Here is a 22,267-nt window from a genome sequence, read left to right on the forward strand (position 1 = left end):
GAGCAGTTATATGTTGTTAACCTAGAATTAAGGTTTATTAAAGGTTGCAAGTGGATCCTGTGAATTGCAAAAAGCAGACTAATACACACACACACACACACACACACACACACACACACTTTCTGAACCGCTTGTCCCATACGGGGTCGCGGGGAACCGGAGCCTACCCAGCAACAGAGGGTGTAAGGCCGGAGGGGGAGGGGACACACCCAGGACGGGACGTCAGTCCGCCGCAAGGCACCCCAAGCAAGACTCGAACCCCAGACCCACTGGAGAGCAGGACTCGGTCCAACCCACTGCACCCCCGCAGACTAATATTATATTGCTAATATTAGCTTAAAATACCTGAAGCTGCTTTGGTGGATTTGTACCCTTAAAACAAATTAGAAAATTAATTATTCTGTTATTTCTGGGACTTGTAAGAGTTGGGTAAACAGGAATTCCGTGACTCTTTGATTTATCATAGTTCAATAAAATCTTTAATTGCCCCAGTCTGATCAGCATGTATGTCAAAAATAGATTTGTAAAATTCATTAATGTCGAAATACCCTTGAAAGGATTGTTGCAAACATTCAGCTATTGCAAATCAATTATAATTCAATCAACCTTTCCATCAAGCATAATTAATAAAGAGCTCAGCTGGACAGAACAGAGCAGACGGTGGCTTCCCAAAAACAGGATTAGGAAACTAGTTTGAAGAGACTAAAATGGCTATGAATATGTAATTAAAATGTAGATTTACATGCCACCCTCGAGAGAAGGATACAAGACATTCACAAAAGCTTCATCTTTAAGTCGGTCTCTTTGGAACAGAAGAAACTCTGTAGTTCGTGGATAGGTCTGAAGTAACTGGGCTTGAAAATGGGATTTGTCTAAGACCTGTATACTTTGCTGAATCCATAATTGCCCAGTGCAGGGTCACAGTGGTCCGGAACCCATCCTAGAAGCGTAGGGCGTGAGGCAAGGTGCATCTTGAGTTCTTAACTCTGGTCTGTAGTGTGCAAGGTTTTTGTCTACCTGAGCATTGAAACGCTCGCCTGAACTGATTATTATCCTAAAAGGTGTCATTTTGGCTACTGCTCTCAAAAATGACCTTCATGGCACTAAACAAAGGTAGAAAACCTTCAGGTATCAGTTGCACCACAGAAAGGGCTGCATGTTTTCAACAGTGGGAACTCACTTATGTAGGAGTCGTGTGTAATTGGGTGAGTTAATTGTGTCTTTGTTGATGTCATTTGTGTTCATGTCTTTGCTTTGTAAGTTATATTCAGTGCCAACGTAGAGAGAAATGTAGTGATAGAATGTGCCTCGTGCTAAACTGGATTTAGGGAGACGCTGTTTCTATGACACATTCACCACATATAGTCTGAAGAGGCTTTCCTGTAAATGCCTCCCCTCCCCACCTCGACCCTATGGATGTGGGTATGACAGGCAAAGCGGGTCATGAGACAAAAGAGCTTTGCATGAAAGCTATGGAAAACGCATGTGGTTCTTGAGATAAGTTACTAATCGTGCATTACTGAATAATTTAAAATAGAAATATAAGTTGAGTTGATATGTACTATAAGCAAAGCTATGTAAATGATGCTGACTGTACCATACTCTTCCTAATGCCAAGTAACTGCTTTCTAGTAGTCCTTGCTTCTTAAATTGTGTGTTATTTTTGTGGTGTTTTACAGCAGAGAACAGTTACTTTTCCCAAGTTGGATAGCACTTTTGAATTATTAAGTTTCCTTAAATAGTATATCACTGTAACATGGAATTCAAGTTACAGTGTAGTGTAATTGTTTTGGATTGGAACTGTTACACAAGGTATAGCTTGATACAGTTTTTTTTTCCAGAATTTTTATATTTGAAATAAGAAATAATTTGTCATTCTCCATTGTGGTAGCAGGCAGCGTAGTATTTAGAGTTGCTGCCTTTGGACACAATGGTTGTAGATTTGAATCCTTTCTTCAGCTGCAGTAGCCTTCAGCAAGGTGGTTACCCTAAATTGCTCCAGTGCAACTTCCCCAGTTGTATAAATAGGTGAATAATTGTAGGTACCTTAACATTGCAAGTCACTTTGGAAAAAGGCATCAGCTAAATGAATAAATGTAAATTTGGCTTTGATGTGGACATGTTGTATCCGTTCAGTTCGCTCCTATTTTCCAGGTGGAATGAAGGAACAAGACCTGATGTGCATCAAGCTACATGGTGTTAACCGTGTGGGCCTGAAGAAGATCATTGACTTCATCTACACGGCCAAGCTTTCACTCAATATGGAGAATCTGCAGGACACACTAGAGGCCGCCAGCTTCCTCCAGATCCTCCCTGTGCTGGACTTCTGCAAAGTGTTTCTCATATCTGGGGTATGACGCTCCCTCATTCCATCAGGTGTCCCCAAGCTGCATCTCCATTGGTTTTTAATAGGTGGCACACAGCTGTGATCCTCAGCTGTCCTATCAGACCTCACTGTTTCTCAGCCTACTGACTTGATTTAGTTTAATTCCTTTAATCATCGTGGTTCTCAGCTTTGGTCTTGAAATTCACTGTGCATTCAGGTTTTTGCTCCTGTTGAGGTTTTGATAATTTGGGTTGAATGAACCGCTGAGTTCATGAAGTAATTTAGTGTACGTTGGCATTTATTAGAGATATTTTGTGTCTGTGCTAAAAATTTAAGCAGATACTTATTTTTTGCGTTTATCTTTTGAAACCACAGTGCTGACTCTTGAGTTTAACATGTTTTGGTTTATTTCGATACACAGAAATGTGTAGTTGCTTTTCACCCAGAAGTCATGATTTCAGAATGATATTCCCACAGGTTAATAACCAGAAAAATTGTAAGGGGTTACAGTTGTCTGTGTTGTGTTTGTCACGGTGTCTGGTGTGTGTCCTCATGCAGGTCTCCCTCGACAACTGTGTGGAGGTGGGCCGCATTGCCAGCGCCTACAACCTGACTGAGGTGGACAAGTATGTTAACAACTTCATCCTGAGGAACTTCCCTTCGCTGCTGGCCACAGGAGACTTTGTCAAACTGCCCTTTGAGCGGCTAGCCTTTGTACTTTCCAGCAACAGCCTGAAGCACTGCAGTGAACTGGAGCTGTTCAGGGCCGCCTGCCGCTGGTTGCGCCACGAGGATGGCCGTATGGAGCAGGCGGCCCGGCTCATGCGCAACATCCGCTTCCCGCTTATGAGCCCGCAGGAGCTCATCAACCATGTTCAGACGGTGGACTTCATGCGTACGGACAACACCTGTGTGAACTTGCTCCTGGAAGCCAGCAACTACCAAATGATGCCATACATGCAGCCCGTGATGCAATCGGAGCGGACAGCCATCCGCTCGGACAGCACCCACCTGGTGACACTGGGCGGTGTTCTCCGCCAGCAGTTGGTGGTCAGCAAGGAGCTACGGCTGTTCAATGAGAAGTCGCATGAGTGGAAGTCTCTGGCGCCCATGGATGCGCCACGCTACCAGCACGGCATTGCCGTCATCGGCAACTTTCTCTACGTGGTTGGCGGACAGAGCAACTATGACACCAAGGGAAAGACAGCGGTTGACACGGTCTTCCGCTACGACCCCCGTTACAACCGCTGGATGCAGGTGGCGTGCCTGAACGAAAAGCGCACCTTTTTTCACCTGAGCGCCTTGAAGGGGCACCTCTATGCCGTGGGAGGGCGCAATGCAGCTGGCGAGCTAGGTGAGTTTCCAGGCCCCTTGACACCCCTGCTTGTTTTCCAAAATGTCCAAATTTAGGCTGGGGTCAATTGGCAAAGGGTGTTCATCACTGTGCGCAGGTGCATGTTTGAGGGAGACTGCTATGGATAATTAATTTTGCTAAGACAGGACACTATGACAAAGCAGGTTTTGGCCACTCACAGCCATAATTCAGCTCACTGGTTGTCATCAAGTGCTGATTTCTTCCTTGTGGTAGAATTGCTTGTTGGGAAGGCAGGATCAATGGGCCATGGTGGGATTGTAAATTCATAATCTTTTCAAGGTTACTGCTTTTCAGCATACAAAAAAATTGAGAAAGGAAGAAGAATTTCAACAGGATTTTGATTGAGATCCAATATCAGTCATGAAAGAACTGATTTCATGGGCAGATTCATGCAAGACAGGCAGACACACACACACACACACACACACACACACACACACAGAGGCTGAAACCACTTGTCCTAAGCAGGGTTTGCGGCGAACTGGAGCCTAACCCAGCAGCACAGGGTGTGGGGCTGGGGGTGGAAGGGACACACCACGGACGGGACGCCAGTCTATCACAAGGCACCCCATGCAGGACTCGAACCCCAGACCCACCAGAGAGCAGGATCCTGCCAAGCCCCCACGCAAAACAGTTGCACAAAAAATGTCAGTGTGTTCTAATCCAGTTATAAGCGCACATATAAATAGCACTACGTTATGCAAGCTGCACTCAAAGGTTAAATCATGACAAAAGTAAAAAATAGACATGGACATTGGAATATAGGCCTTGTTTACGTTTGTATATATTTTCTTTTCTCCTAACTGTGGGCCTCCAGCTCTTGGTGTGCGAGTGAGAAGGTGCCAGAGGAGTCAATGTGTCAATGCACTTTACCATTCTGTCAAAAAGCCAGCAAGAGGTAGACTGACCAAGGCAAGGGGGACCAGTGTCACACTAAAGACTTTAATGGAGACCTTGATGGAACTGTCCTCCAGCACATTGCCACTATAGCCTTGTTCTGCTCTAGAAAGCATTAGGCTGAAGGATTGTCAAAACCATTCCAAATAAATGTTAATATCTGTGTGTTACAAGTCCAACACAAGGACAATGCTTTCCAGAACTCGATCACCTGTCTTTATTTTACTTCCTTGCCATTTTTCTTAGCTTATATTTCTTTTACAATGCATTACTATAATCAGAGTTTACAATTTAATTGATCCTCCACTTCATATGTTGAGAAAAGGTGTGTTCAGTGATTACTACTTTGATTCACACTTGGTATTCGGATAAGGATGCATTTACTTTTCCATGCTTTGAGTCTCTCACCATCTCACAGGAGAGTTGATACCACTAGGAGGAGGGGTACTTCTCCCAGAAGCCTCCTCACTGGTGCCTGACACATCCCGAGGAGGGACTGACAGAGCGGTCAGCCAATATATCCTTGCAAACTTCATCCCCACACCCTGTCGGGAGAAGGGCAATTAAACTTCACCAGTTCAGAACTCCCAATCCGAGCTGGCTGATAGTAGTCCAGACTTGTTCTACAGTCTGAGCTGTATGTCCCCGCCAGCAGACGTAATTACTGGCAGACCCAGAGACTAGAGGTTTCTTTAGGATTGTCAAATCTTTTGTCTGGAACATATTAATTTGAAACGGGCGTAGAAAATGTTCAAATTTGCTTTGTTTGGCACTAGTTTGGCTTTAACTGGGGGAACTTTGTGTGAAAGCATACTTTGGTTGTTCACATACATTGTAAATTTTCGGTGTACATCAACACAGCAGTTTTTCCATAATGACAGAACATTGTTATCAACATTTATTTTTCTTTAGTAGACTTAGTTTAATCAAATTTGTTAATATCCGTCCTTCTTAGACACATTAGTGGTGAGGAAGGTTACCATCATTTCTTTGCCTGAACTGTCTTTTACAGGAAGGAATTCATAAACCGGGAAACTTTCTCGTTAGATAAGAAAGTAGGAGTGATATCGGATATTAGACTATACCTGCAAGACATTTCTATTCAGGTTTAAATCATTACATAGAAGTAATGCCACTTGTGGAAACTTGACACAGTGTCAAGTAAAATAAATGTCATTGTGCAGCATTTTGCATTGACACCATTGGTTTTGTAAAACTGAATATTCATATATGTGAAGTATTGCATCTTTAAAGAAAACTGTTAGATTTTCATGTATATTTAACTCATGTTAAGTTGACACATTTTGTGCAGACTTAAAATGGTACACACAGTACATTAAACTCTGCAGTCATGCACCCATCTATACATCAGAGCACTGTAACATTCTCACAGACTAAGGTCAGCTTTAAAGTCACCAGTTCACTTGAAACATATGTTTTTGTACTGTGAGAGGAAACCTGAGCAACCAGAGGAAACCCACACAAAGACGGGGGGTACATGCATATGCCACACAGGCTTAGCTGGATTCAGACTCATATCCAAACCTACAGCCCACCAGCATTACCCTCTGTGGCACCACGGTGCCCTGTTTGCATGATATGTTAACCATTAATGCGTTAAAAAGAGTGTAGTAGTGTGCCTTGGATTATGGCAGAGTTAATGTCTTAGGTCAGCATCAGTCGCAGGCCCAGTCTGACTGGACTGTGTTTTGTTCTTGGCTTTCTTTTCAATTCACTCACTTCAAAGTCCAACTCTCTGAGTGCAAATATTTTAGTGAACTGGCTCCTCGCATTAAGAACCTTTGAGTTATGAATTTTCAAAGATGGAAGGATTTTCCAGCTCAATTACTTATTTCTAACTATGTTTTCTTCACAGTCCTATTTTTAAAAAACATGTTGCTGAGTGAAAACAATCCGCGTTTCTGCACCCAGATGCTACCTGCAGGAAATCACACCCGTACAGAATTGGAGTGTGGGACTGCTTTTGTTCAATTCTTCTCCGTAGCGATCACAGTGTCTGGTGTTTGTGAGTGTTGGTGATCAATAATAAGATGATGAATGCAGCAAGTTTGTGGGATAAATCAGTCAACAGTCGGCCATTGATGACAGATGGAAGCAAGTGTTAGTTTAAAAAAACGAGGTACTTTTGTATTATGCAGCTTTTACTGATTGTGACTTGGGTAAAATGACTTTCAGGTTATAAATTGAGTTACTGAAAGTCTTCCTGTCCCAGTTGTGTTCATAAGTTGAGGAGCCAGTGTATACATGTCATTTTGACAGATTAACCAAATTATAGAGCTGCAGTGTTGTTTCTGTTGATGATACTAATAACAGCAGAAATTAAATAAAAAAAAAAAAAAAAAGTAATTGTTGCAGATAAACACTACGAACAATTTATTATTTTTTTGGAAAACACAGTATAAAATCAACTGAATGTAATCTATCAACTAACCACAACACCTTCACTCCTTACAGGTGTAGTTCATGTACCAACTGATGAAGATATTGAAAGTTAAAAAAGGTTTTTTTTTTTGCTGGATTTAGGAATTGAATGTGCAGTAATTGATTCTGAAATGGAATACAATTGATCCTAAATTGATTCACTAAATGTAGGAGGGCCACCTGCCCCCTTCTTGATGACACTGGACTTTAAGTAGACATGGGGAGGTTTCTTCAGCTTTACCATGTTTGATTTCATTTGAGACCCAGGGAGGCCTAATTTGTGGTACTGTTTTTACTTATTTTTCCACTTGGCCTACTTTCTGCTAAAGCTGTTTTTTTTCTTCTCTTTTCCCACCCCCCACTTCCCAAAACAGCTACAGTGGAGTGTTACAATCCCAGAACAAACGAGTGGACGTACGTCGCCAAAATGAACGAGCCTCATTACGGTCATGCTGGAACAGTCCACGGGGGCTTCATGTACATTTCAGGTATGTAGATTATCAATAATTTGTTTTTGTTTGCAAATATTAGTACTTCTTTAATTTGGCAAATTACCTTTAACCATTTGGGCTTAAAGGGAATTTTTTTTGTGCTTTGAAAAGCATGCACAGTGCCTAATTGACATGTAGTTAATTGGAGATTGAACTGATCCTTCTTAAAATCAAAGTGCTTCAGAAAGTCTGCTGACCAGTGTATATTCAAAAACTAAACAGAAAATGTTGGTTTGGTTTACCCCACCTGAGAAGTGAGATAATGACAAACGGAAGAATGATGGTATTAATTTGAATTTATATTCCTACAAGAACAGCCTTTCAATTATTTTGTCTTTCTGTTTTTTCTGACAATTTTCTGAAAATCAAGCAGCCACAGTGATTTTACAAAGATCGGTGGCATCAGCAATGTGCCCTCTTTCATCGTGAGATTACTGAGCTGTTCCATGAAGACTGGGTGCAGAAATCCACGTATCACACGTGTTATTTGAACATGGTCTCATAGTACTACATCTTTGCACCATCATGGTTATGAGCGTAGCCTCAATGTTACTGTGCTGAAGCCTACAGTATCCATTTTCTAAGAAACAAAGGACATGAGGTACCAAATTCTGTCACAGATGTTGAGGCTTACCATACAAACACTCTCATTTTTAGTTTTTATGAGCGCTGTCACCTGCCTTACTATCTTTTTCGCATTTCAGAACTGTGGTTTCTTCGAAGCAGCCTACAGGGGGTGATAAAGTGGCAATGATGTGTGAGGATTTCTCTGTATCTGCAGGGGCAAAAAAGAAGCTAGGTATCGTTGACATAGCAGGGTTAGGAGTATCTGTGAGAGACAGTGACAGAGATGAGGGAAGAGGTGTAGATGGTAAAGGGTAGGGTTCCCGGCACTGAGCCCTGTGGAACACCAGTGGAGAGACGAGCCTTGCCAGACCACCTGGTAAAATCTACCTGATAGGTAGGACTCAAACCATTGTAAATGACACTCAAAAAAATTGTGATGCACACAAATATACACAAACTGATGATACTTATTTTACAGGTATAAATATATTTAGCATGACTAGTGAAACAGTTTCATAAATTGGATTAGGTGGAAGACAGAGTGCAACGTGAATATGATGGGTCTGCAATAATTGACAGCAGAACAGATGGTGTCCTCGGAAAAAATACAATAAAACATAAGCACTGCTGTCAGTAAAGAAAGCATCACACCATTAATCTTAAGAGCTAAATAATTTGGAAGGTTACCTCAAGGTATATAGCATAAGACTGTTTCAGTATAAAATATGTTGTTCTTAGGTTTTTCTTTGGAATTTTAATTTTTAAAGGGTATAGTAAACGGACTTAATACTCTTTTCAAACATGAAAATGAATATTGACTATATTAAATTTAGTCCAGTCACCCGGAATTGAAACAAACACGTAAACTGGCTCAAATCACATTACGGTATGTTGTACAGAAGAAAGGAGGACGCTTGATAAACCGTGAGACACAAACAGATCCTCAGATGTGTTCCAGTTTGCAGCCAGTGACTAACTGGGAGCAATCCCTCCACCGCATGTGAGAGGAGCCTGTGGGTGGTGTTCCGTGTTCCACCTTCCATCGACACGTAGGGAGGGCACAGTTGCTCTTCACACTTCCCTGCCCGCCCAATGAGGCTAGCGCCAACGGTTTCCGTCACCCTGGGCGACTGTTTTTCACGCACCCTCGCATGCATCCTCCCAGCCCAGCGGCGCAGTCGTACAGCTTGTATGCTAAATGGCAGTGACCCAAAAAATATTGCGTGATCTGCTGCTGATGCCTACTCTGTGTTCATTTATGCATTGCGTTTGATCTTTAATCTATTATCCTCCCCCACCGCTGTGAAAGACTGCAAAGCTCCAAAAGGATGGTTCTTGGTACAGTATTACAATAGAGATGCTGTCAGATCCAGAAATCTCAGGTGATCTTCCCAATGTTGCTGCTCATTTCACGTTACGCTGGAGCTGAGCAGGTTCAGCTGCCATTTTCAATGTTTTTGGTCACAGTTTCGGATGGTAGGAAGGTAGACATTTTAACTATTATTAATCGTTTCATTATTTTTCGGTATGAATTATTTTGTGAAATATTTATATGAATTTCCAAATAAGTGAAATATTTCCACTTTTTATTAAAGACAAACGATGTTTAGCATGTTTGCATACAGTATATATTTTTTTAAAATTTTAAATAAAGCTTTCATTAATCTTCCTATTATCAGTGCATGGATGTATAAATGTATTTTTAGATTAGCCATTCTGCTCACTCTGTAACTGTGAAGTACATGTGTCAGCCTTGAAAGCTGACATTTTTTCACATTTCATTGTCATTGCTGTTGATTGTCATTGATTAACTGTGAAGCATTTTTCTATTTGGATTCTGAACCTCTGCTTCGTTTTTGGAATTTACGGCTTAAATCTATTCTTTGACATGATAAACCTACACAAGATGAGCTCATTTCGCACCTGGGTTGTCACCCCGTTGGTCCTCGATTATTGAAAAATGTCATTATTATTATTAGCCAAGTGTTTTGCAATTAATTGCCCATAGAATTAACATAAAACCAAAAGAAAAGGCAGTGGTCAAAACCTTGTGCTTATATCCATAATTCCATGTTCAAAGTGTTTCCTGTGTGCTCCTGAATTGTGCTCCAGCTTGTTTGAAGTTGAAGTCACACTGGTACAGTTCGGCGGGGGGATTCTGAACGCACAGCAGGGGGAGTCATTGGATTTTCCCCAGAACGATATTTGTCAAGGTGGAACCACACATCCATGGGCTCAAGAGCTGATTGGAGACATTCCACCCTCAAAGCGACCACAGGCGTGGCATGGTTCCAGCAGCTTCCTCAAGGACTATCAGGACGGACGTTTTCCGCAGCCACTCTGCCACGGGCATCATCACTGGAGGAGAAGATAAGAAGAATCACTCTGCTCTCCTCTCATTAATGTGCTGCTACACAACCAGCCTAGATGCTTATTAAGAGTCGGGGATGGGAGGAAGCTGGCGTGTTCTTTCCAAATGACGTTGTTTTTGTTTTTGTCTTCGTTTGTGTCCCTTCCTACACATGATTTACTGGAGGGTGGCCCTTACGTGCCGCATGTGCAGTTGTCACATCAGAGCTCCAAAATTTGTATTTCAAACCTGAGCTCAGCTCTCTCTGGATACTTTCCATGTTCTGCTGGGTGCTCCAAAGACATACTGTTCAGATGTACCATTGACCCTGCATTACCTTTAGCGTGTGAATGCCCTGCGATGGACTGATGTAATGTTAATCTTGTACGAAACCTTACACCCTTCCCAGTTAGACTTCAGGACACCATCTTTCTCCCCTTCAGTAGTTATGGAAGTGAATGTATGGGTGCCTGGATTCTTTTTTAATCTTGAGGGTAACTTGCTTTTTGAGCTACAGTATGGCATTTCAGCCACCACTCCTATTGATGTATTGGAGAAACTAAAGATGACAAAGGTAACGACAGCTTCACGCTGAATAATTATCACCTGGCTCATTGGCGTCCGAAGAAAACGTGAACGAGGAGCCTGAAGTCCACGTATTTACCCCTCCCTGAACGGCTGCTGTGCTGTAATCACCCATCAGTTTCTGCGGCTCACACTGTGTTTTTAAATGAGCCTTAAATACACAGGGAAGATTCCTGAGCTGTGAGATGTACTCTATATGCTTTCATATCTTTTAGGAGATTTCATCCACTGTGAAGGATTAAAACATGCCCCATTAACACATTAGTGATTAAAAGATTAGCACTGTGAAAAATTTAATGATACTTGTTAGCACCCCTAAGCACAAGCTTGTTCAAGCACATACGCTAATTGTAAATGAAATGTTGAACCAAAACCAAATTGTCAGTAAGGCTGCAACTTGCACGCAGTGTGTTTTTGGCAAAGTGATATATCTTTAAATCAGTACTTCTGTTCCTCCGTGTAACAACATCCACATTTATTGGAAGTGATAGTTGTACCCACTCTGCAGCAGGCCGGGCGCAGGGTGCCTCGGCAGAACATGACGAAGCCCTGCAGCCGTAGCAGGCTACCGATTGAAAGGGAGTGGCGGTGCTGGCTGGGTGGGGTGTGGCTGGCAGCGCTGGGGATCGTTTCACATGTGCCTCTCGAGCCCCTTGTAACTGTCCCGTGGCTGCCCCGCAGCAGGAGCAGGAGGCACGCTCACATTTATTTATTTTTTTTTAAATTCCTCTTTATTTTTGGCCTTCCCTGTAGACATGCCCTGCTTTTCCCTCCCTCCTGTGGCCCCCGAGTGTCCTGTCTTTTCTCATTTTGAGGAACAGCCGCTTATCTCTAGCAGCAGTGGGAGGGAGGGTTTCAAAATCGCAGAGGCAAAAATAATACAACTTAAGACGTTGTCCACAGAGTCTGATTCATAAAAATTCAATTTTTGCTGTAGACTAGTTTGAGATTTACTGTGTGCGACAGATGGAAAACCTGTCTTGGTCAAGGTCATGTTTGAAGTCTATGCATCGATAGTGAACGTGGGTGAAGAGTGCAGGCACAAGTTTAAAACTGAAAATACAATGCCTCTTACTGCTAAGGCAATACATTGAACTTGAATAAAGAAAAATATATGTTTCGGGAGCAAGTCTGTGCAGAGTCTGCGTGTTCTGGCTGCTCAGCATTGACATTTATCTGGATACATGCAGACGATGCTTCCTGGGCCTGGTTCTACATTGCTGCTGCTGGGCTTTATTGGAGTGGGATTTCAAGATTGTGTTTGTGCCCTGCTTCTTCTCCAGGGGGAATCACCCATGACACTTTCCAGAAGGAACTGATGTGCTTCGACCCCGAGGCTGACCGATGGACCCACAAGGCCCCCATGACCACAGTGCGGGGGCTGCACTGCATGTGCACCGTGGCCGACAGACTCTACGTCATCGGAGGCAACCACTTCCGTGGCACCAGCGACTACGACGACGTGCTGAGCTGTGAGTACTACTCACCTGCGCTGGACCTTTGGACACCCATCGCGGCCATGCTCCGGGGCCAGAGCGACGTGGGGGTGGCTGTATTCGAGAACAAGATCTATGTGGTGGGCGGATACTCGTGGAATAACCGCTGCATGGTGGAGATTGTGCAGAAGTACGACCCGGAGCGGGACGAGTGGCACAAGGTGTTTGACCTGCCTGAATCACTGGGCGGGATCCGTGCCTGCACCCTCACTGTCTTTCCCCCTGAGGACCAGGCGAGCTCACCCTCTAGAGAGTCGCCGCTCTCGGCACCTTGAGGAAGGAGGGGGGGCTTCACCCCCCTCCCACCTCCTCTTCAGATACTCTTTGCACTTCCTCTACAGACTACAACCCCCCCCCCCCCCCCCCCACAATGCAGCCACTCCATCCTCAGAGGGTCCACTCTTCACTCCGTAGACTCCATTTGTACACGGCTACTAGGTTGGCCTCCTGTTTTGATTTGGTAGAGAATAACAACTAATTTAATCTTGCAAAATTCTCTGTGGCAGAAACGTTCCAATGAACAGGGAATTAAAATAGACACAGTTTTAGAACGTGTTTATGTTTTAATGTTGCATATTTAGCATTTTTTCCCCCCTTTTGGCTTCAATGCCTTAGATTAATAACTTGGCAGGTAAACTTTTGTACCTGATGTCTTTCAAGTTTTATTATGCCCAGTTACTGTTGAGCTTTTGTTTGTTGGTTGGGATCTCGGTGACATGCACGTTCTCGATGACAGTGCTTTCTTTGCTCTAAACATCAGGACAGGACCTGATGGGTCCACAGTATTTCTAATCTCAGGGGTAGGCCAGCACCCCCTTTGCCCCCGCCATTTCTTTCTTGTGTTTGTGATAACCACTGATAAAATGGTGTTTTCTAAGTTTAATAAACCAAACTTTGATTTTTTTATGTTCACTATCTTGAATGCTGGTTAAACTGTTTCCCAGGTGTGCTCAGTAGTTATAAATGGGTCACAGTGATTGATTACAGTTTGCTTGAGCCTTCCACTTGAATCACTTGAATCTTTGGACTTCTTCCCTTGTCTTGCTGAGAGTTCACAAGCAGCCAAATGGTGTACATAATGCATAATTCTGGGTTAATGAAAATTTCAAAGCTCGGTTTGTAACAAGTGAAAAGCAGCGAGATGCCTGCACACCTTACTGCTGTGGACTTCCTAGGCATACAAGGCAGGTCTGGAGGACAGGTGAGCATAAGGCAGTGATTCATGGAATAAAATCCCCCACACCTCACCGCTTACAGAATGCCTAAAATATCTCACGTATGTCCAGTTCAAACATGAAACACATGGGCTCGAGCAAAGGAAAGGTACGACGGTGACTCGCTGCTCATGAGCTCAGTTCATAGTTGATGATGAGCTCTTCAGTTTCCCGTGATTCCCCACAAGTGTCTTTGAATCTGCTTTACATCCCGCGATCTTCCATAGTACAGAAACACACAGATAGCCACATCCCCAATTCTCGGTGCTAATTGGATTAGGGTTAGGGATGCTAATGGATTATGGTGGCCCCACTAACCAAGAGATGTAGCCGCAGGTTTAGTTTTGTGTTGTAAATGCTGACTTCAGTGAATCAGTGTATGCACAAGACCTTTTGGGGGTGTAGTTTGAGGGCATGTTCCTTTTTTATCTTTATCCATGGTTGTATTGAAATCTCTTAATCGGACAAAAATGTCAAATTCAGATTAGTGCTTTTACAGTGTGTGCACTGTGAAGAAATGGGCAGAAGCTCCAACCAATCCATTACATGGTTATAAATACTTAACCCAGTAAAGTGGCCACTTGATTAGGTGCTCCTGGGTTTCTAATGACCTGTTTAAGCACTGTAGGAATGCCATGTTCACAAGCCACAAACAATAGCTGTTATATATTTCAAACTGAAAACAACAAACATTCCCTGATATTTCTATTTTTTCACAACTGTTGTGGAGCGACACCATCACACACATGGAAATTTTATACACATTACATGAAAAAGTCGTCGTATAACATATGATATAATGTGATTCACCATGAAACCACAGGGAAGTTGGGGTTATGTGGATTGAAGAAGGAGGAGAACAGGGCCCCTTCCCCTAAACCATGAAATGTAGGATCATGCAGCAGTGCCTCTCAGAAAGCCTGCCAGGATGATTATTCTAACATGAGGTATTTAAGCAGATTGTATTATTAATTTATTCTTAAAAGTTGCTTTGGAAAGGAATTTTAATGGAAAAATTCAAGTGCTCTTCTCAAGGGTACTACAACAGAGCCTCTCGAAGGACATAAGCACTATGTTATGTGATTTCCCAGATGGTACTGTCTACAGCCATGCAGATGTGTGTCATGGTCTACTTGTCCGTTCTTTGTCTTTTCAAAATAAAAGCACAAGAAGACAGCAGTATTAGCACAGTTCCCTACTGGCCATCTCCACTACAGCTCGCTGGCTTCTGAACTTCCTGTCCTAATTAGATCAAGCGGTCTTGTTAGGCAGCACTACGGAATGCAAGTTGACGGCTCTCGCTAGCTGTGAAGTCGCACGCTGTTCTGGGTAAAGTCACGGACGTCCACTTTGCAGCTTCTCGGCTTCCAACTGCCAACCGGGTCACCTGTGCCACGTGTTCCCATCTCTCGTGTTCACATCTGTTTCCATCTGTACCAAACAACAGTAGCAGCGAACAACTCAACTTCACCTGTTGAACTGTAGGTTTTCTTCAGGCACTTGGACACTTGTGTGTTGCTCTGCTTTCTCTTCCATGTCCAGTCTGTCCAACACAGGTATTACCCATCTTGCCCAGGTGGACTCAATGCTCCCACTGGGTGCAAAAGAACGACCGGTTAGAAAGCCGGTTACGTGAAAGCAGCAAAGAAGACACCACTTGGCTGTAGCTCTGCGGTCATGAGGTCAAAGGGTCATCAACTGTAATTCCACCTTAGATGTTCTGCGATCATTGAGAAAAGTGAGGTGTTCTTTTTTGAAACAAGCTGTTCCCTGAGCAAAATGATTACATAACTTTGGCATGGTGGGAAGCTGTTTTTTCCTCCACCTCACTCCAACAAGTAATCTTCATTACATGTGTTGTACGTGTTTACCCATTGTGTTGGAGAAACTGGTTAAGTAATGACCTGCAATCTGCTGAAATTATCTCTTGAGGATAAGCGGCATAAATTAAGCATAAATTGGCATAAATTGTGTTTTTTTTTTTTTTTTGGCCATAGTTTTGTTTTTCCCCTGCCTTCGTATGACATTTTTCAGTGTTACAAGTAGGCAGCACATCAGCTCTATGTTAGTGCATCCTTCCACCTTAACTAGCGGGGTACAATGATGGGTATTCTGGTCAAATGTTGGTCAAGTCCTCCTTGCAGTCATCCCTGCTGCTATATGCGATCTTAGTTTGGAGAAACAGTTGGAACGGAAGAGCGAACCGCTATTAAACTTGGCAAGAAGTGTTGTTTACAGTTTGTCTTGTCTTAGCAATTTATCCTGAGCTCGCTGCCAAGTGTACCGCTTATTAAAAAACCTGGAATCAACTAAAAGAGAGCATAGAGCGCTCAAGCCGAAGTATCATCAGCTGCACATTTGCGAATGTAATTCTGAAAATGAATGGTATCCAAACACTGCTGGTGGCACAAGCACAGGAACGGGAGTTTCGGCGCATTTTTTACAGTTGTGCGGCAATACGAGCCCAGACGTTGGTTCATTGGCGCTTCCTACTGGTCTCCAGCAGCAACAGGTGACTATCGACAGCCAGCTCTGGGCTTTTCTTGAGTAACTGAACGCACCGCTACCGCTGTGTACATGATAGTATAGCTGAACACAGCGGTGCTACTGAACACTATAGGACAGCTAAACAAACTCTTACTACTGAACACCATAGCATAGCTAAACACACTGGTACTACAAAACACTATAGTACTGCTGAACACATGCCTGGCTGAGGGTAAGACAGTCTCTCACCCCAAGGCTGGCGATGTGCAGAGAGATGCTCCAGCTGTACATTAAGCAACGTTCCACTTTGCAGTTGATGTTCAAAGTCATTATACAGCTATTTTAAGTACAATGACGTGATTGACATTCATAATTAACTGACTCCATCGTGTGGACTCCACACTTTTATTCAGTGCTGCTTTGGATAGCTTCAACTTTTTTACACGTCACCTTTAAAAATTGGATGCTTAATTATAACAATTCCACTATGACAAGTAACAAAATTACAGTGTTTAAGGGCACATCAGAGACTCGAACATACAACCTTGTAACTAAAATTGTAGTTCCCTAACCACGGCACCAACTGCTGTCCAGTATAAAAATGGCAAATGTTGAATATTCTACTAAGGTGGATGTCAACTGACCTCCTGATGTTGTCTGTATGAAAGAACATGGTGGGAGGTACAGATATGAGTCCAGTCTCTATCCTAAAGCCTCAGCTGAAATGTAACCGCAAGCCCAGCCACTCTCTTTTCTGTAAAACCTGTCCAGCACTCACAGTAGTAACTATATTTTTCACTATGTTTTTTCATTCTGAGCATGAAAGCTGGTGGGGCAGTGGTTTGAGCTGCTGCCTTGGGACTCAAGGGTTACAGGTTTGATTCCCACCTTTACCTGAAATTGCTCCAGTAAAAATTACATGGCTCTAGAAATGGGTGAATAATTGTATGAAGCTTAACATTGTAAGTTGCTTTGGAGAAAAGTGTCAGCTAAATGAATAAATGTAAATGTGATAGTTAGGTGTGGACATATTTCGGCTGTAGGCTTTCCAACAAACAAGCAGAGTCTTATGACGATAATTACCTACAGCAAAGGAGACGACTGCAGAAATGACCGGTGGGTATGACATCGGCTGGACACTGGTATCCATTTATGTTTGAAACAAAAAATGTTTTCTACTGTAAGTGCTGGCCTTTCAATACTTCATTTCAGTTTTTTTTCCTGAAGGCTTCAGCACCGGTTGTAGATTTTTTTCCTGCAAAATTGTGGTGAGCAAGTATTTAATTGTCTGTTTCTGTTAAACCAGGCATTCCGACTGCTGACCCCCACCGACACCAGGACACTGTGGGACTGTACTACTCACTTTGTCCACCAGGTACCACTGCATCCCATACAACATACTGTATTACAGAGGCTGTTAGATCCTGTAGTACAGCACTTATTTCATTTACAGGACAGACATACTGTAGAGAAATCACACACTGTGTAAGACCACTTGTCCCGGGCGGGGTCGCAGCAAACCGGATCCTAACCCGGCAACACAGGGTGCAAGGCTGGAGGGGACACACCCAGGACGGAGCGCCAGTCCGCCGCAAGGCACCCCAAGCAGGACTCGAATTCCTGACCTGCCACGCAGCAAGTCCCGGCCAAACCCGCTGCGCCACCACACCCCCTGTAGTGAAATCAATCATAAAAAAATAAAGATGATCCTGAAAAGCTTTTTTTATTATTTTCGGGCGAGTGTTAAATGTGTCATTGTACAGGACACGTGTTTTTCTCAGTGACATACAGAGAAACCTCTGCTTCTGCTGTATAAGAGGATTTATCTCTGGCATCTGGCCCAGCTTCATTATTTTTCAGAAGCCACCAAGGTTTTGAAATTGAGCACCGCATACTTTCAAGGTTTTTCATGCTCTCATTAATAGCAGAAAACTGAGAGCCACCATCTACAAAAGCCACCTTAAGTTTCAAGTTTTAGTATTCCACTAAAAACATGCGTATTCTGATTAGGGTCTTATAATCAGCTTCCTTCTTAGATATTCTGAATGGCTCTTTAGCTTTTAGCCTATCTAGGTATAATCACACACACATTGACTGAAACCGCTTGTCCCAAGTGGAGTCGCAGCGAACCGGAGCCTAAGCTGGCAATACAAGGTGCAAGGCTGGAGGCGGAGGGGACACACCCAGGACGGGACGCCAGTCCATCACAGGGCACCCCAAGCAGGACTCCAACCCCAGACCCACTGCGCCCCCTCTAGGTATAATCAGAAGTACTTAATATCTGATGGTGCCTAATTGATCAGTGTGGTCAGAGCTAGTCAACTAGAATGTCCACATTGCTTTTACTGTATTCAAGGAATAAATAATTCAGCTCATCTACTGTCAAAATCTAGAAGTTGAAGAAAATACAAAAGACATCCCATAGTACACAGACTCTCTGAAACTGCTTGTCCTAAGTGGGGTCACAGCAAACTGGAGCCTAACCTGGCAACACAGGGCGCAAGCCTGGATGAGGAGGGGACACACCCAGGACAGGATGCCAATCCATTGCAAGGCACCCCAAGCAGGACTCGAACCCCAGACACAGCAGAGAGCAGGACTCGGTAAAGCCTGCTGCACCGCTGCACCACTGCACCCCCCCCTCGTCCAATAGTAATTTATGAGTAATTTTCATCATGTTGGCCTGTTACTGATAGAACCAAAACATGCTTTTAAACATCTTCTTTAGGGCATTTAAAGCTTTTGAAGTAAGGGGCGGTACATAAATTTCCCCATAAACTGCTTCATTCTTCATCTTAAACTGTTACATGCACCTTCAAGTCACTGGATCAAAAGTCAACCATTTCTGGACAATACAGGACAGAGCACAATAACCTCAATATATAAGATCATATGGGTGAGCCTGTTGAGAAGTTTTCGTTCTTAACTAAAGCACTGGATAATTTAAAAATGATGAAAGTGTCCAGTTGTAGAAGTTTCTGTCAAAGCAGCATACAGAACTGATGTAGCACAGTATTATACTGTATAACATCACCCAACTGATGGGGCAGCTGGTAGCATAGTGGTGAGCACTACTTCCTTTAGACCTGAAAGTCATAGGTTCAAGTATCACTTGTGAGCAAGGTGCTTATCCTGAATTTCTCTAGTGGAAAGCAAAAAAAAAAAAAGATATATATATGAATTACCAAGGTCTACAAACAGTTGTGGGTTGATTAACAGTGTAAGCTGCTTTGGAGAAAAACATCATGTAAAAGGGTTCTCTCTTAATGGACTGTAAACAATCCACTTTATTTTGTCTCACCTTTAAAATTGTACGGGACTTTTATTATATACCAAGTGCAGTGGTACTGTTATTTTCTATGAAAGCAGACTGCAGGTATCAAGGACTAACTCTAGAAGTCCGTAACTTTACCGTACTGCCAGGCCTGAACCTTAATGTTAGAGTAGGGTAAGTGACGCTTACCGCAGGTTGTGTAACAGGACTAGTCTGTGTTATGGTCAGTTATTAGGATTCCCCTTCTCTCAGATCAACTATTTAAACTGAGTATGGTGGGAATCCTAACCTTGGCGATCTGTCACACGTATCTTTAAAAATAAATGGCTGGAATAGGAATAAAAACATTGGTTATATTGATTTCTATGAACATTAGCTTTAACCTATAGCTCACACACACAGTGTCTGAAGCCACTTGATCTTGTTTAGTCACAATTGTATCATTTGACTCACATCTTGAGTATCGTCACATTTCCATACACATGGTACTTGGTCCGAACACAACGGCACACCTTAACACACACAGCAACCACTCGTCCCAAGCGGGGTCAGGGCAAACCAGAACTTAATCCAGCAACAAGGGCACAAGGCTGGAGGGGACACACTCAGGACAGGATGCCAGTCCATCACAAGGCACCCCAAGCATGACTCAAACCCTAGACCCACCAGAGAGCAGAACCTGGGCAAACCCACTGTGCCACCCTGCCTCTTTGTGCCCTATAGCTTCTTGTGTCAAATAAACTAGGTACAACACTATACTAATAAGCCTTGTTTTAAATATTCCTGCCCATGGAACTATATTTCCTCTGATAGAAGAGTCTGGTAGTTTCTACGGAGCGCACAAATTTTTGTCCAGTCAACAGATTGGTCTACATATGTGTTTCTAAGATTTTCTTTTCCAGCCTCCTACCAACAGAACCAAGAGGATGGAGATGCAGCCAGATGAAGGCCTGTTCCCCAAGTACCGTGACTCAGCACGCTGCTTAGACCACGACCTGTTGCATGCTGTCACTGGGGCCGGGGGCCTCGCCGGGCATCATCATCCTCCAACTATGACTACTATACTGCAGTAATTAACGTGGCTGGCAGGTAAGAGCTTTCACTTGAGCCAGGGTATCCTGGCTGGTTGCCCTCTAACCACGTGTTCCCGAAAACTCAAATATTCATTGTAAATATCAATTGTTTAGCTACTTCCTCAGCCTAAAGATGTCTTTATTCAGCACATAAGGTTAAACATGCATTGAGGTGCAAGAGTGAAAATGCACAACCGTATCCAAAAACTACTCTTACATGCAGCGAATAACTTTATTAATGCCTCTCCGGCAGGACACTGGTAAATTTCCGCATTTCAAGTACGCTGCTGTACCGTGCCATAATAACCATCTACCATATGCAAGCAGGGTCCAGGGAACGCAAACATATGACATCACCTGATGAACTGACTGGGGTTTTGAGTCTTCTGGATGAGTCCGCGTCATGTAGGAAACTGGTTCCTACGTTTCGCTTCCCCTTTTGGAAGCATCTTCAGGGAGCTGGAGTGTTTGACGAGGGTGGGCGTATTTATGGGCGGGGTTGGAGGTCATAGTGGGTGGTCCCATTGGGTGGTGTTCCAGCTGTGTTCTCCACCTGCACTGTGTCTTTCGAGTTACTGATTGGCTCGTTGATCTGAGCTTCCGTGTGAAGCAATCGGGTCGTCGTGGGTCTTGAATGAAGATTCGAAATGAGGGGTGTCCAGGTCATATAGGGGGTGCGGTGGTGCAGTGGGTTGGACCACAGTCCTGCTGTCCGGTGGGTCTGGGGTTTGAGTCCCGCTTGGGGTGCCTTGCGATGGACTGGCGTCCCGTCCTGGGTGTGTCCCCTCCCCCTCCGGCCTTACGCCCTGTGTTGCCGGGTAGGCTCCGGTTCCCCGTGACCCCATATGGGACAAGCGGCTCTGAAGATGTGTGTGTGTGTGTGGGTGTCCAGGTCCTTGATAGTTTGAAACCCTCTTCTCGATTGAAGTTATCAGGGTGCCATAAATACACCCGCCCTCGTCAAACACTCCAGTTCACATCCATCCTTCGCAAGATGTTGAACTCCCTGAAGATGCTTCCAACAGGGGAAGCGAAACGTCGGAACCCGTTTCCTACACGACGCGGTCTCATCCAGAAGACTTAAAACCCCAGTCAGTTGACACCAGCCGCAGAAGCCTACGTGTTTTGATATCACCTGATGAAGTCTGAAAGCCAGCAGATGCTGGTAGCTCTCAGCATGCACAACAGAGGAAACATCAGCATGCTGTGATCAGGGCCCAGGTCCCTTTCGAAAGACATGTTTCCACTTGGCGCAATAGCATTCCTCATTCCCACCTCATTCACCAGCAGTCTCAAGTCAACAATGGGCAGTAAAAAGTATGAATCATATGTACGGGCATGCTTTACCTGAAACTGAATCCAGGACAATCTTCACGGTTGGTGGTGATGAGGTGAGACAGGAGGAGAGCTGAGCTCCTCACTCGTAGGAATGCTTGTTGTGCATTAATTTGAGCGCTCAAAGTTAACGTTTTGTCGTCTTTTTGTTAACATTTTATGGTCCTGTGTGATAATTAGGATTCGAACACTATACCCTTGTTTTCAAATGTGTCATCTCAAGACTTATGGCCACTGTTTTTTACTCTTTTATTTATATGCGCTGCTCTTGAAGGTTTCATGCAGGAAGCTGAGTGCTCAGTGAATTAATGTTCTTGTGTACTTTTGAGACCACCCACTGAGTTAACCCTTGGTG

At 43.7% G+C, this 22,267-nt stretch overlaps 1 protein-coding gene across 4 annotated transcripts in view; it reads left to right on the top strand.

The window, feature by feature from the left end:
* Positions 1–13,439, top strand: part of LOC108934075 (kelch-like protein 13) — a 48,458-nt gene extending 35,019 nt beyond the window's left edge. For 3 of the 4 annotated variants that reach the window (XM_018751578.2, XM_018751580.2, XM_018751576.2), the window contains 4 exons: positions 2,155–2,351; positions 2,885–3,680; positions 7,415–7,528; positions 12,317–13,439. In XM_018751578.2, the coding sequence (XP_018607094.1) occupies positions 2,155–2,351; positions 2,885–3,680; positions 7,415–7,528; positions 12,317–12,804 (1,595 nt within the window). In that variant the 3' untranslated portion in view covers positions 12,805–13,439. Of the gene's footprint in view, positions 1–2,136; positions 2,352–2,884; positions 3,681–7,414; positions 7,529–12,316 lie in introns of all 4 variants that reach the window. The other variant, XM_029251591.1, reaches the window with a different exon arrangement.
* Positions 13,440–22,267: the final 8,828 nt, after the last annotated feature.

The sequence above is a fragment of the Scleropages formosus genome, chromosome 4, assembly GCF_900964775.1.
Source record: "Scleropages formosus chromosome 4, fSclFor1.1, whole genome shotgun sequence".
In the NCBI taxonomy this organism is placed as follows: Eukaryota; Metazoa; Chordata; class Actinopteri; order Osteoglossiformes; family Osteoglossidae; genus Scleropages; species Scleropages formosus.